The sequence below is a fragment of the Colletotrichum chrysophilum genome (assembly GCF_026319265.1).
Source record: "Colletotrichum chrysophilum strain AFK26 chromosome Unknown scaffold_4, whole genome shotgun sequence".
In the NCBI taxonomy this organism is placed as follows: Eukaryota; Fungi; Ascomycota; class Sordariomycetes; order Glomerellales; family Glomerellaceae; genus Colletotrichum; species Colletotrichum chrysophilum.
The window spans coordinates 90,366-106,274 of record NW_026517291.1 but is presented as its reverse complement, the minus strand read 5'-3'; the positions used below and the strand labels follow the sequence as shown (position 1 = coordinate 106,274).

Genomic DNA, 15,909 nt, shown 5'->3' with positions numbered 1-15,909 from the left:
TGTGGGGAGCGTGGTCCGGCAAGGGTGGACGGAGCCTCTCTGAGGACACAACAATTCGCTCTCCCTCCACGGCGACATGGAATACGAATGGTGATCGATCGATATTCTTTCCTAACGCAGCACAAGCGTCGACGCCCGGAAGGCGCTGTTAGCGGTCTCCTGTGTGCTTCTCCCGGTCGCCCAGTCTGTCTGGCGACTGGCATTGGTTCGCCCAGCCTGGTGTGCCCCTCTCCAAGCCTGAGCCTGTCCTGAGATTTTTCTCGTGATGCGACTTGAGGCATCTGTACCGTCAGAGTATTCACCTTCAGGTCATCACGGCAAGATACATCTTTGAGAGCTGGTAGCTGATAGCCCATCCGTGCACGACTTGTGCTTCAGCCTGTCCGACCCGACGGCTCCTGCCAATGGACCAGCCCAGTGTATCCTATCCGTCCTATGCAAGGTATCTTCTTACCGCTTCCCTCCCCCCTTTCTCATGCCAATGCTAATGCCAATGCCAGCCGGTGGTGTCCAGTCCGTATGGGCATATTGTCTCGAAAATGAATGGAAGAGGCTAGTGCAGGCCGTTGAAGCAGTCTACTCCCCGTCTGGCTCGTCCGGCCGCCCCAGCAAAACGCATCGGGGCATGTCGGCCGTTGCCACTGTTCAAACTGGCGACTGGCTCGTCTGCCCGCAATGTCGTTTGTGTCGGGCCTGTCGTCTCCCATCACTCAAGCGGAAGTCGAGACTGCCAAAGGGCCCATGTATGTGCACCTGAGGTCAGACAGGGCAAGGCAAAGCATCTCGCGTCTGCTCGAGAGATGGCAAGACATTAGCAGTACTTTGGATAACCTAGCAGGGGTAGCACCACATGTACTGGCATCCCGGTCTGTCAGCGCATGCGCTGATGTGTCTACCGCAGTGTGGCTGCTTGGGCACTTGCAGGAGCGTCCCCCGAGACGGCCTAGCGTATGGATTGGAACCGTTTTCTCTCGCGTTGGTGTGGGGAAAACCAACGCATTTCCTCACTGTGGAGTTACCTTTGAGAACAATTTTTCTCGAAAAAAGGGGGTTCGTGGCCGTCCGTTTGCTGCTTTTGGGGGACTCGGAAACCAACTCGAGTCTCGAGACTCGCCATGTTGCATTTCGGGGTCACGACTGGACTGCGAGGGCAGCATCATTCTCTCCGAGCCCAAGGGGAATCGATTGGTAACGACAACGGGAGGCAAGGTAGCATTCCCAGGCTGTTGACGGCGGGAGGCTCCTGGTGGCCCCCATCAAGAGCAGCCAGTGCCAGCGCCCCATGTGCTGCTCGGCTTAAGAGCAGTGCGGGACGTCGCTATGTACCGCGATGTGCAGTCTTCCAGCAGGCATCTCAGCAGCGTAGCGTTGCGTTGCACCCCTCGCTCCGTCTCCACCAGCTGCACCGCCGTACCGCTGCAGTCCCTGGTCGGGGCCCGTCGAGTCCAGTCCATCTCTCTCCCGTCGCACGCTCTGCAGCTGTGCAGACTCCAGAGGCGGGTGCAGAGTGTTCTAGAGGTTCTAGAGGCAGTCCATACAGCGTACGGCAAGCCTTGCGCTGGGCTGTCACATGGCGTACCAGGGACTGCCCGTACTTGGTTGCGTCTACAAACCAAGCCTTCCCTACTCAGCTGGTTGCGAGCAGTGGGAACCAGTTCCAGAATCCTGCACATGACGAAGGGATCGAGATCTTTTTCCCCCTTCGATCGCAGGACAGCAGACGGGGAAAGAGGGATATCCATCCAGCCAGCAGGGCGCTGACGATTTACCAGCTGTCTGGCTGGCTAAGTGTCTGCGTGCCCTGCTTGCCTGCCTGCGGCATATGCGGTTCCTCCGCCACGGCTGCTGCCAGCCGGGAGTGCGCCGACTGGGAGTGCATTGGACGCAAAGTCGGGCTGCTGGTACCCGTCACACCTGAATGCACATCGGATTGGACTGGGTTGGATGGATGGAGGGAGGGGTCTCGCACTCTCAGCGATGCATGCCGGGCATTGGCGAAGGAACGGAGCAACGTCGATGTAGCCGCACAGTAGGCGACGCTGAAGACGGGCACCCCTTCGCACAGTCACCTCCTCTCCAAGCTTTAGAAGCACGCGGTGGACTCCTGAACAGACAAAAGTCTGAAGTCTGAGGGTGTGATAGTGAATTGGAACTGTGTTGAAATGGGAAGGAATGGAAGCAAGCGCGCAGGGTCCGGGTCTTGCTTCCCGTCGTCCCATCCCACTCTCCCAGTCCTCTCTCTCCCTTCCGCCCAAACCCAAACGGGAGAAGGAACGAGAGCAAAAAAGCAAAGGGAAACCGAGGAGGGGGAATAAGAAAAGGTTGCTCCATTTTTATTTTTTATTCTTTTCTTCTCTGCCTCCTGAGGTAGCAGCAGTAGACAGAGTGCGTGTGCGCCGCTACCACTGCACTGCTGCCCCCGGCAAGCCAGTAAACGACTGGCCGCCCGCCCGCCCGCCCGCTCACCCGCTTTCTTTCCTCAGAGTCCAACAGAGTAGTGCTAACACTATGGTGCTAACACTTACACTAACAGAGTTCCAACACATAATGAACGACAGACGAGATGGTCTCACGCCTTCGGATGCCGTCACCGTCACAACTCAGCCAATCCTTCTTCCGATCGTCAGGGTCATCTTCAAGGTTTCCACTTGTCAAAAAAGACCAAACTGAAATGCCGTTCTGAGATCGTCGTGCATGGCCAACTTCGCCCGTTTCAAGACCCTCGCGTCGCTCATCCTTTCATATTAAACCGTTCAGCTGGCGACCTATCATCATAACAAGCATCCCGACAACCACCATCACCGCCGCGGTCAACAGGACCCCCATCTCTCGCTATCCCATCCCTCCCGCCAACGGTCAACGGCTGCAACACCTGCAATATGCTCGCGCTGCGTCCAAGCGAAGTCACCTTCTTCCCCCCGCTCGTCAACTTTTCCCCAGAAACGCTCTCACAGGTCGTGGATTTTCAATAACCGACCCTCGCAAACCGAGACAACCTAATCAGCCTCCCACCGCTCCCTTACCTTACCTCCGACCAAACATCTCAACCGTGATACTGGATACCTGCCGCCTGCCGAAAAGCCCAAGCCGCCGACGTCACTGTGGTCCTAGTCGTCGCTAATCTGATTCGGCCCTGAGCCACACCGCCCTGCCTCAGGTCCAATCGCGGTTGACTCGACCGTCGCGGCTACCAAGGGTATTCCCATTCCCAACCCGAGCCCGGGGAGGTACCTGTTTAACAATCCCATCGGAACGAGGTCGATGCCAGTAACGACATCGGAATCTCCCTGACAATGCCGTCAACCGCCCACAATCCCCTGAGCCAGACACACACCTCCCATTTGTCTACGCGGTCCAGTTCAGTCTGGAACTTCACCGACCATCCCATTACCACAACGCGTTCCCGCACCTTGGCTGTCTGTCACTCACCCAGACTCTCCGTTCAGGAACTGGCTGAAAAGGAGGCAGGATAGCGCCTGGACCATATCGTTGAACCCCTATTTCGATGCGCCTTGCCACCATGCACGCCAGATTGACTTTCTTAGCAGCAACACACTGACCGAGAACCCCTACATCACCGCTTCCGACAGGAGCTAATGCAGACCAAATCCTCACGTCGCGGCTTGATGGGGGGCTTCTTGGAAGCTGGTACCGATATGCTGTCAGCCGTGGTGGCTTATGGTCCGACGCTTCGTCTGCTTCAGCCTTCAGCCAACCGTATTGTCAACCAAGCCAAGCATTATCCGCCATCTGTCAGTTCTCATCGCAACTGGATGAGTGGCCAGCGGTGCTGCTGGCGCTTGGTCTATCGGACGTCTTCCGTTCACGATGACTGGACGAAACCATGGGTCAGTTAGCTTGTGTACAACCTGTGACCACGGGCTCAATCCGTACGAGTACCCCACGTACGATTTGAACCAAGTCAAAGGAACATGGCAACAAACCTAGTTCCGAGCAGAGTTGAACATCATGCTACTACGGATCCAAGCACGTCTAGTCCGGTGAACGAGCACTGCCATCTTGCCTGGACTTCAATGTTGATCGACAGCATCGGGCTGCGCTTGCGAGTAACAGCCTTCGCGCTACGGATTCCCAGATAAGCTGTTTCTGCTTCACGCGGCCGCCTGTGACGACATCCCTCCTTATGAGTCGGCTGTAACCACCAGGATCGAAGCCATCTCTGCAAGCGATGGCTTATCAATACATTCATTTACCAGGTGCCTCCTAGGACGTTCGCCTCGAAGCGTCCTCCAGACCACATGGCAGGCCCCAAGGAGGAGTCTTCTAACCTGAGCATTGTCTCCGCCGGACTTGCGCGGCTGGGAATTCGGGTTGCGGTTACACGATGCCGTGCCTTTGGGCTGAACAACGTATCAAATTTCAGCCTGCCACGGAAGACCCAGCAGCGGCGATTGACTCGTGTGGGCGCTTCGGCCAATACGCTCCCAACTCGTGAGTCGTGAAATCAAGGGTGCGATCACCTCCGCACTAGCCGTCCGCCAAGCCGCATCCCGTCGAGCAACCTCAGCATTGTTCTCGACAAAAACTCTCCTGCAAAGCCGCCTCCAGCCACAAGTCTCTGACAGATGATCAAAAGGAAAAAAAGAATGGGTGGAACGCCATGCGAGACGGTGCTAGACAGTTTGGGAAGCGGTCACTCCGTGGACCACGAAACGGGACCATTTCTTTTGCTTCCTCTGCCCACTGCGCTAGGACTTGTACAGACTTTTTTTCTGGATCACGGATGCGTTCGTCTCCCCCCGCTCGTCTCGTCCAGTGAAAGGATGAAGACAATGGTCCCCTGGAATGAGATCGGGGGGCTCGGCTGGCTTGCCACTGCAACCCACGTCCACTTGGCCATGGATTACATGCCGGTCACCGCTTCGGCCTGCGTCTTCTGTATCAGTGACTGGTCACTTGCCAGGCCTCCCGTTGAGTCGGTGTTTACCGGTTGGAGGGAATATCAGGCCTGCCTCAACCACTCCGTAGCTGATTGGTCAGTTTTAACCTCTTGCTCGTTGCATTCACCATCTTTAGAGGGGCGCCGGGGTCTCATTGGTGCTAGGGAGCCGTTTGGCGAGCAACCGTTGGGAGACGTTGCTGTTTAGGAGGTTGTCTGGAGCAGAATGTCACGCTACCCAGCCTCTTTTCCCGCAGCTGTGGGCCATCGCCCGGCGAGACAACAGTACATCGAGGACCAACATGCGGTTCGAGCGTCTAACCCACATGTCGAGCAGAGCTCCTGCTGCGCTGCTGTGCTGCTGCGGCGGTCGTCGTGAACCATCCTGGCAGGTTCTTTGTTCACATTCAGTGGGTTTTGGGAGATACGGGCTGCCCGGCCGGAACCCATCGGACGTCGCTCGGAACTATTGTGGCTTCATTAGCTGGCAGGCCACTGCCCTAGAGAGCTGGCTCATCCGTCCCGTCAAAATCTAAGCGTCGAAATACTCATCGTCGGTCTGTGGATTTTCGAATTGCGTGTTAGCACACGTGGATTCTGAGGTTTCAGGACTCGGGGTGTGATGCAACGTTGGGATGCATTACATACTGCCTGATTTGGCAAAGATGGGGAGCTCTCCATCTTTGTCAAGTGACGCTGGCCAGCGGAACAAACCCCAAAGAGCTTCACCGTCGTCGTCCGAGTCAAGCTCTCGTCGATCGGAGCACAGCGGCGGTCGTTACTCGCCAATAGCAGAAGCCCAATCATCCTTTGCACCAGGAAAAAAAGGGGTCCACGCTGAACGGGGCTGTTCTTAGTCCCGTCTGTTATTACGGACGCTCGTCCGTTTCTATGGTTCTCGAGTCTGAGACGACCTCATCTTCTTCCGAATCTCGGGCCCTGATCCAATGCAAAGCTTCAACGTTCTATATGCTTTCGCTATATTACGACCCAGGAGCCCAAGCACGGGGGATCATCCCAGAAGTTGAACTCAATCCAGCTCCACACGCAAACCATCAGGCAACGTGTGGTTTCGCTACAAATCGCGCGCTATCGCATGCCATCACGATTGTCTACCCCGTATAACGTCATAGAACTGATAGCTCATGACACGGGAAGCTTCAAGCTGTACTCGGAGAAAATATATCTCTGACATGCCAGAGCCTTTTTTTATTTTGGCTTCAGAGCCCTGGCCAGGAAGACCCGACTTCCCCAGGATTCCCAAGGCTTACAAACCGGCTTGGCACACATGCGTTTGCGCAGACGTGAGCTAGCTACCCCGTCACCGGCGGCCCCGCGAAGGACCAAAGGGAGGGGGGACGATCGCAATATGTCTTGAAAAGCCTCAGTCTGAAGTTTACAACAGGGTCGCGCAGCACTTTTGAGTTGGTGACGTGTTGGCCTTTTCTTCACATGCGCACGGCGCATGGTTCGGTTGGGGTTGCACTGGCTGCGCTTCACGATACCCTCAACGCCAACGACGGCACAACCTTGGCAACCTTAGCATGCAGCGCAAAGTTGCTTTCTGCCCTCCTTCTCCTCATCTTCCTCGGTCGTTCTGTCTGAAGTCGGACCAGGCAGGGGTGTGTTGTGAGACTCGCAGTGCCGGCCGGTCCCGCGGCTCCCTTGGGCACCAACCCGCCGTTTGAAAGTCTACGTCGACGACCGTTTGACGGCCGTAAGGTGGAGTCGCTCCGGAACTTGGCTCCGCGAAGCTTCCTCGGCCGCATATCGAGAACCATCCCACAGCACCGCACCATTGAATGCGTTCATGCGCTTGTGACAGTCTCGGGGTGTCGGGTTTCTCTTCGAGAAGGCTTTTTTCCCCTTCGCTTGGAGCTTCGCGAGTACGACGCATCGGTGTGATATATGTCCATTGCCGATCGAGTAGCTATATCTGCCGTCCACGTGATGCATCATTTCACAAGCTATCATATTAGTGCTCTTGGTGCATGTTTGTGTCATCAGAGCTCATCCTACCAGGGCGAGCAATCTTCAGTTGTGAACCATTGCACGGCAGTTGATGGAACACAGTGGTGTTTGTGTTTGCCCCATTGACTTGGGACAGTTTGGTGGGCTGTCGCTTGTCCTCGTGCCCAGCGACGTACTACATTGTATGAACCTGCAGGATTCAGTTCGTGACCTTATAATCTACGGTCGACTATTGGTCTTGCCCAGCTAAGTGCAATACACCTGCAAGGAACCACCGCGTGCCAGCATGCCCGAGAACACCCAAGCACCTAGGCAATCTCCATTGCAGCCACCGCAGCGTGTGTTGCGCATGAATTTGGCTCTCGCCAGAATTTCACTATACTCATAATAAGATTCCACAACAGGGAAGCATTCTCATATCTCAGCCCAGTTTCAACCTCTCATGAGTGACGAAGAGTTACAATGTGGGGGGAGAACATGCTAGCTATTGGGCTAGAGAACGCAGGTGTTAGTCTGTGATTCTCGGGTGTTGTTCAACTGCACGGCGGGTGTCGTTGAAGGAAGCTCGGGTGCTTCGCATTTGTGTGAAGCATGGCATCGGGTTTCGCCCCGTGGAGTCGATTTGTGATCTCGAGACAAAGAAGTGACAAGCTTGCGGACAGAGTGAGAAAGCCCCACTACGTATACTTGACTCTTGGGAAGATCGACGGCATGTCAACCTAAAGAGATACTGGGAACACGGCCAACAACAAGGTTCTCGGGAAGCGACTGCAGGAGGCCTCTTTATCAGAGCAACTCAAGCTAATGGGGTCAGTACACGCTCATTATGTGGCGATGAATGGAACATTCCTTCAAATACGACAGTTACATGAAACAGATCAAGACGGTTATGTGTGGAGAGATGGGGTCTCTGGTATCTTGTGATATAGCACTGTAAGATTGGACATCTGTTATTCGGCATCAAACTTCACTGTTTCCGCGACCAGACATTTTACCAACCATGCTGTAGGGATCTAGCTGCATGATCAACTGGCCAGCACTTAGGACATCTCATATTCGGGTTGATTTCATAGTCGTGATGCCCGGAGAATATACGTGCTTTTGCGAATCGTGGCATCACAACCTAACATGTCTATCGACTCTGTTTGGAGATTGACTTTTATATCCATGAAAAGATAGGAGTTCATTCGGAAGTATAAGATATGAGTTGGAATAAACCGTCTATGTCTCTGACTCACCGATCGCGGTGTATTTCCTTTGCCGTCGGGAACCAGTTCGAGTTGGTTGCAATGAACGTCAGTCGACTTCACACTTTGCTAGGTCATATAACGCAGAATACATAGACTAGGCGAAGATAGTGTATATAATGATCCGTTCCATTATTATCGAGTCAAATGATGAATTCATCACCAGGTAACCTGCGTGAGCAGCCAGCCATGGGTGTTTGAGACGTACCCCTGAATCACTCGAGGACCGGGGATGCCAAGTTTGCATCAATCCACCTTAGCCAGATTTTCCGAGTATCAATCCATAGCTCGGAGACCTCGAATGTTCAGGAGATTTACCCCAATTCCGATTCTGCGACGTATACTATACTACGCTGGGCTTGCCTACTCAGATAAGCATGAGATGCTGGAACTGGTTGAGCTGGTTGGGAAACAGCCCTCGTCCATCACGGTTTCTCTTATTGGAACGACCCTAACCCGTCCTCTACTTAGACCTTCGGTCGAAAAGCTAAATATGACGTTGAACGTTTGCTCATTCACCATAATGGTCAATCTTCCTAGAGACTGCGGGAAGATCTTACTTTCTGAGGCGCAACGGCTCTAAATCTCAGTGAAAAACGAGCTTTCAGTGGATGGCCTGGCCTGGGGGCAGCTTTGTTAAAATTCAAGCATCTCGACTGGACCAAGACTATCAAGATCCGCCACCCTCTCCATCTCCATGCTTCCATCCACATGGGCTCCTGTACCGGAGGCGGCGTTGTCGCGAATATCCGGGGCTGCGCCCTCGTGACCATTGCTGTAGCTCTCCGCTCGTCGTCCCATCACCTTTCCCGTCAAAGGATAAATCGATCAGTTGCCTATTTCCATCCTAGCCCGGGAAGAGGCATCGATTAGAGGTATCGTCGTGTCTGTTCTACTTTCTCGTCCACAACTCTCATCAAACATGAGAAAGCCGACAGCATGCAATTTCTCCACATGCTCATGGCAGAAACCATCTGCACTAAGACCAAATCAACGGCAGAGAGTGGATTTTGTATCAGCAGCTCTTACAATATGAAGCCTTACAATATGAAGCCTATGGCTAGAGTAATCTTTCTTATTCTCAAGATTCCCTGAAGCATATCCCTCGTTTGGTATCCATACGACGAGGCGTGGCTAGATTCTGGCGAGAATCGGCCGTATCAAGGAAAGTAGAAACCAAGACCCAGTGACATCTCAGGCTTACTAGAAGCTCTTCATAAGGGTACAAAAGAATTATAAGGCGGATGGCGATCAAGTTGACAAATGGTTTAGTCGTGTAGAGTCTGCCGTTTCGATCTCATGGTATGAGCTCTTATTCCACATCCATTGTCATGTGGACTATAACGTCTTATGTCGAGAAACGATTATTTCGCATTATCATTTAATCATTGAAGGACGGCCGTATCGATGGTATTACATAAAACAACGCAGCATCAAGCACCCAAGTCCACCATCCTTCCAGTAACTCCCTAGGATACCGAAAATGTATGCCGATAACATCCTTCGACCACGTTCTCGTGCTCAAGCCACGCTCTCGGTTTGCTTAGTACCGTTGCTCGAGATGCTAGCATTGTCGGTGCCGTGTGATTTCTCCCCAGGCACTGAGCTGGCAACGATCCTAGCGTCCTCGTCATGAATCTTAGTCTGAGCATCAGAAAAGGTGTCGGTCTGAGGAGTGAAGTCTTGGTCTGGTGACCAGTCTCGGAGGTCGTCCTCTGCATCGTTCAGAATCTGCCGCGCTTGCTGACCGTGGTTATACGTGGGATGCATATCGCCGGGTACGACAGGGGTATCATCAAGGAGTTGTAAGAGACGTCGACCGTGCTTGGCAAGGATGATCTGCTTTGCCGCGCGCTCAATGGTGGCGGTAAACTCAGCCTCATACGCCTCCTTCAGTTTCTGACGAGTCTGGAGGTTGTTAGTACAAGTTGAGAGACATCACCGAGCTTCAAACTTACGATATTCTTCAGCTGAGCTTCAGCGACCAAGTTCTCCGCCTCGGCTCTAACGAGCTCCTGCTCAAGCACAACAAGCCTGGCACTTTGGGGCTCCTTCATCTTCAGCTTCGCAATGTCGTCGGCAATCTTGTCCTTGCCGTCACGGCTCGGCTGGACACTCTTTTCGGTGTTGCGGATGGCTTTTAGTACGCCCCGGGAGTCGTCGAGGGAGTGGGCATACTGGTCCTCCTGCTCGCCAAGCTCGCTGAGGATGACGCCGACCTTGTCCGAGATGTCAGAGATGGCCTCATCGTTGGTCTGTTCGCCCCATTCGGAGAGCTGAGTGGCGATGGAGACGCGTTCGCGGCCGGCGGTCTCGTGAGCGGTGATGAGGTTGTTCTCGCTCTTAATGAGGCGGTAGAGCTTTCGTGAGAGCTCGGGCTGGACGTTACCGCGCAGGGAGTTGAAGGAGAAGCCAGTTCGCTTAGAGGTGTTTTGGGAGCCGTTGCGGCGGTGGCCGGAACGGATGGAGAGAGAGCGGTTCCTACTGCGGTGTTAGCATGACAGCAGAAGAAAGTTGAGAGTGGAAGTCGGCACGGAGAGGACGTGATAGCCGTCACTCCGCAAGGGAGTTCAGACTCCTCGCTGCGGGAGGAGAAGAAACGACGCATCGTGGTCACACTGATTTTGGTGGCTTGTTGGGAGACAACATCGCTTACATGATGGCAGCTGAATAGGAACGATTGGGTGATAACCCGGAGCGTCCTACTGTTCTTTCACGCAGCACCTACGGCCAAAGAGATGATCGGTTTTAGATATTTGGAAAGATGGAACCTTGTCCTTGCAGTTGGGATGCGCGTCTATGACTGGGGAAGGAAGGCTCTTCGATGGGATGGCAGCTTCGGATACTGAGAGCCAAGACTCGTGTGGACCTTTCTGATCGGAAGTATGCAGCAAGAATAATGCGCCGTTAAGGAAGGGAAATTGCAGTGTAGGATGCGACAGCCGCGATGCAACAAGGGTATCAGGAAGACTTTAAGAAGGGGAACAGGGTCCTCGGCGGTTGACTCGGGAGGGAAGGGCACCGAGTGAGACAGTCATGTCATAATCTTGCAGCAGGCAGGTGGCATGCCTCACCAAAGGAGGGGAACCGGAGAGCAGGTAGCTCTAGCTCTAGCTTAAGCTTTAGCCATGTTGGGATCAAGAGGGCCACGAAGGCATCCAGCGCACATCCACCAACTGTGCTGTCAAGCTGTCTAGGAGTAGCTAAGAGGAGCCTTGGAGGAATGGCATCAGGCTGGCCGACGCAGCCAGCTCGATAGTTGCCAATTTTAACGAAAGCCGAGCCGCGCCAGCCCGTCGTATGCACCTTCTGCACTTTTTCCCCGGCGTAGTGTTCTCCAGAGGTGCAGCGATGATGATGATGATGAAGATGACGAAGGGTTAGGAAGGTCGCGCTATGATGTCATAGCGGTGACGGGAGACCCAGGCGACACCTCGGGAAAAAAGGGTCTTTCCCTGCCCCTCCCAGTCCCCTCATCACCATCCTCCTCCACTTCTCCAATTCTGGCCCGTCGAGCCGGAGTGATCACTCCACGATCACGGCTCCCGGCTGACAACCGCCCGCAGATGCTCCCACTCTACTGTGTTGTGCGTTCCGATTGCTGGGGCCTGTCAGATGCAGCGTTCCGGCTTGGGAGCCGCCTGAATGTGCTCGTCCCTGGCCTACGATCATTTTGCGGTTTCTCCCACACGGATGCCATCACAGATCAGTTTGGAATGCGCATTTTGTCGCGGTTTGAGCACTCATGCGTTATTATTCAAGAGTCTAGAAATTGAACTGCCGAAAGGCTAAGACCAGAACCGTGATTCATACAACATAGATATTTCGTGACATTCATGCCGACCCAAGTATCGCAAAAAAAAAAAAAAAAAAGACACGCCGTGAATCCTACATTACAAACTCCGTGCCCCCAGTCGAGATGATGTTGCCCAGCTTTCAGACGACTTGTGAAATCCGTCGAGTCTTTTGTCGAGTCGCCAGCTCGGCAAATCAAATACCCAATACCAGTGTCTTCCCAAGTAGACCGACGCCATCGCTGCCTGTACTGCGCTGCGCTGCGTTGTCGCTCATGCTGGCTTGAGACAGCGTAATAAACTTTTTTCGTCCCGTCTCTTCTCATTTCGAAACGATCATGCCGCTCCGTTGCAGCTCGTCTAATCCCCCTCCCAAAACAAGGTTCGTCCATCCGCATTCCCGCGGAGCTACTCTTTTCCAGGGCTGAAGCTGAATTTAATTTCGGCGGTTGGTGCGGCTCGTTCGCTCGTAGACCACAGGCTCAACGTAGCTGACTCGCGGGCTGTTGGCGACATACGAACGCCTCACGCTCGTGTAGCTTGCGCGGGGCGAGTGGTGGTGGTGATGGCCATGGTGGTGTCCATGGTGATGATGGCCGTGGTGGTGGTGGTGGTATCTCGTGGGGATGACCTCCTCGTGGTAGTAGTGCTTGCGGCCGCCGGTTCCAAAGCACATCTTGATGTCGACTGTAAAGATGGCGAAGTTGGTTAAGTTGTGGTGCGTTGTTTGTGTGACTTGCTCGATGTTCAGTTCTCTGAACTAGGAAGAGCGTGGGTAGGTTGGTATTAGTTATGCTGGCCACTCCAATGTAGGTAGAGCCGGGTAAGTGGTAAGTGGTAGACGATAGATGCGGGTAGAAGATTCAACGAATGTTCTTCTGCGTAAGTGTCAGGCTATACGATGCGCCAGGCTGGAACGGGGTGTGGGCGACGGGCCGCCTTTTATGATTTCCCTACTCATCCCCCCTCCACAGATCTGGCCTGGACACATATCTCCCGTCTCCCGTTCAAGTGTGCCTTAACAAGTGCGTGCTGGTTAGTCAACGATGTCAGGGGACTCAGGGCCAAGGCGAAGCAAGTCAGTCATCCATCCCACTCTAGCATGGATGGATGGCCCCCCCTCCCTCTCGCATTCAGACGGGCCCGGGAAACAAAGTGAGTACGGCCCTCACCGAAAACCCTGCGTGCTGCGAACAAGGAACCAACTTGGTTGGCTGGCCTTGCCGTCTAACCTTACGTATTATGCAGTTGTGGTAAGTGGCTCAGCGCATCTCTGCTGCTCTTTGCTTCCAGGTTCTTGGGCGCAGCTGCCCTGGTTCTGACCCTTGCTCCGTTCCGCCGCCATCAGCAGCGACGGCGGCGGGGGACCATCGAGCGTTGGGCCTGCCATCCTTGCTTTTTAAAACTGGCGCCGCCTCATTCACCAGCAGTCCAGTCCAGACCGCTGTGCAGCAGCCAGGGTCTCCCCAACTGAGTTTGATCCGCGTGAGACATCCCGCCGAGTCGCCCTAGCAGAAGAGTCCCCGAAAAAAGGTCAGAAGTTGGATTTTATTTTGGAATCGACGAGGGCAGGGGAAAGAAGAGAGAGGTCTAAGTTGCAGAGAGTTTGATGTTTTGAGTCACAGATCGTGTAGGGCCTCAAACCAAACAAAGCTTCCTCTGAGGGCCTGACTTTCTCAGCTGGCCAGAGCCGGGCTGTCATTGAGTGAATACGGAAGCCGCCCAGAAACGGCAACAGTGACCGTTACCGTTACAGTCGTTGCGAGCTCGTCCTGCAGTGAAAGCAAGAAACATCAACCAAGAAATCAACCAAAAACCTCGACGGATCCAACCCAGTGTAGTGCAGACGAGCCTGGACTTCCTGTCCCATGAATCCGTGGACGATCCCATCGGTGGGACTGTCTAATTGATGACCTCCTAGTGCCCTCTGTATTGCTAATAGCAGAGTTAAGATCTGATCTTCCCAGCCGATCCACTCACACTCCGTCTTCACCGCACACACCTTGGTCAGCCCGCGACGTCAGCCTGCATCTCCCCGGCGGCTTGTAGGAAAAGCAGCAGGGATGACTTCTCGAAGACCTTCCCGACAGACCTTCCGAGAGCTAATCTTGTAGGCGTAGGCCCTACCCGTAATATTTGCTGAGGGAAAAGGTACCCTTCCACACAGGTTCAAAATGACAGCGGTCAACTATTTCTCAGCGCGAAGATCAGTGTGCCAGTCCAATCATGATTCTCTAAAGCCATCCGTTCCATCTGCTTTTAGATGCCGTCTGATGATAATGTACAAATGCTAGGAAAAGCCGCCTCCGAGGTCTATAGTCTGTTTTACTTCTTCTTCGCGATCGTAGGGTTCAGTCCATCAACAACCCAAGCCGCAACAAAGACAAACACCATGCTGGCGAAGACGATGAGAGGCTTCCGCAGAGCAGAAACCACCGAGTAGTCGTATGTTACAATCACCTCGCGGTCTCGGAACTCGTCAACAAGGTTCTGAGCCTTGAGGGTAACAGAGGTGCGACCGACGGTGTCGAGGTAGGTCTGATGGACGCCAACAGCCGAGTCAGCGATGGCCGACTGGGGAATGCTGGTGTAGAACTTGACGTTCCTATTCGCAAGTTAGCGGGCCCTCGCATGAGGTAAATTACAATGTTACTTACGTGGCTCCCTCGGGGAGAAGGATGCGCAGGTTGACCTGGCCGTATTCAATACCCTCGGGCTGCTTAGGTCCCTCGAGGAAAGGCACATTGACAACGTACTTTCCGGCGTCAACGGTGCGGACGAAGTTCTTGGCATCGGAGTTCCAGCCGATTGTGAAGGGGTACTTCCAGCCACCAAACACGGGGTAGCGGGGCTTGATCTCCAAGAGAGCCTCGCGCTTGTTGCTACGGAATCTCGACGTCGAAACGTTGCCAATAGCATCGGTGAAATAGGCGTCGGCGCTGCCAACCTTCAGGGGAAAGCGCAACTCCTTCAGAGCGTAGGTGTTGGGGTTGAAGTATTGCGACTGCTGCCACTTGACACGGTTGAAGAGCTTGGCCAGGTTCGCACCGCGGTGGTAGAGCTCGTATCTCTCCTCGAAAGCCACGTTTCCTCCCCAGTGGCTGACCTCGATGTCACGGTCGAGCTTGGAGACGTGAGTAACGGGCTTGGTGAACTCGAATCGCACTTGGGCCTTGGAGACGGCACCGGCGGGCTTCTCGTCAAAGGGGCCGTAGGTGAGCTTCGAGCCGGCCTTCTGAGGGAACTCCTTGATGTCACCGCTGCCAGGGAGCTTGGTGTAATCGGGGATGTTGGACGAGTGTGACTTGAGCTCGGTCTTCTGCTTCGTCGTGACGTAGGCCGAGGGAGCGTACACTGAAAAGTCGTAGGCGAGGAACTGGTTTTCCTCTTGGGCGATCGCGGCGGGTAGGGGCTTGTAGGCCTTGAGGAGGTAGTAGGAGATGCTCAGGGTCTGCTGGCCGCCGGCCTTCAAGGGCGCGGGAAGCTTGATCTTGTAGTACTGAATCTCGCTGCTAGGCTGTCAGCACAATGGTGGGCACGAGAAGGATCAGGGTTGTACCGACCTCGAAGGATCGAACTCAACAGCGTCAACAGCAAAGGGTCCAGCTTCGGGGTCCTTCCTATCCTTGGCCTCGAAGCCGCCAACGCGCGACATCTGGTCGGGGGTGAATGGCAGATAGTATTCATCCTGGGGTTGCTTATCAATGTTCTCGATCAGGACATTGATTGACTCCTTGACGTAGTTCTTCTCGAGGGAGATGATGTGTACAAGATTGGCGTTCTTGAAGACCTGAGGCGGCTTGAAGGTGGATGGTTGATTGACTTCCGACTTGTCTGCCGCGGCGGAGCTTGCGACAACTGGGGAGAGCAGGCTCAGAAGCCCAGCGGCGATGGCGAAGGCTCTCATAATGTGGAAAAGTCGAAGGAGATGCTCATTTACAGAGCGCTCCCGGCAGTGAGAATCAGAAATGGAAAATAGCGGTTGTTGAGGCGCAAT

General features: G+C 54.2%; 2 protein-coding genes across 2 annotated transcripts; both read right to left on the bottom strand.

Annotated features, from left to right (window-relative positions):
- Window positions 1–9,639: 9,639 nt before the first annotated feature.
- COL26b_000925 (uncharacterized protein) lies at window positions 9,640–10,726 on the bottom strand (the record flags this gene model as incomplete). The annotated part of the gene is made up of 3 exons (XM_053173888.1): window positions 9,640–10,026; window positions 10,077–10,599; window positions 10,653–10,726. The coding sequence occupies 3 exons, from the start codon at window positions 10,724–10,726 to the stop codon at window positions 9,640–9,642; spliced, it is 984 nt and encodes a 327-aa protein (XP_053042005.1).
- A 3,511-nt stretch (window positions 10,727–14,237) lies between these two features.
- Window positions 14,238–15,819, bottom strand: COL26b_000924 (uncharacterized protein; the record flags this gene model as incomplete). Its single annotated transcript, XM_053173887.1, has 3 exons — window positions 14,238–14,517; window positions 14,570–15,424; window positions 15,476–15,819. 3 exons carry the CDS (start codon window positions 15,817–15,819, stop codon window positions 14,238–14,240), a joined length of 1,479 nt encoding a protein of 492 aa, XP_053042004.1.
- Between the last annotated feature and the right edge of the window lie 90 nt (window positions 15,820–15,909).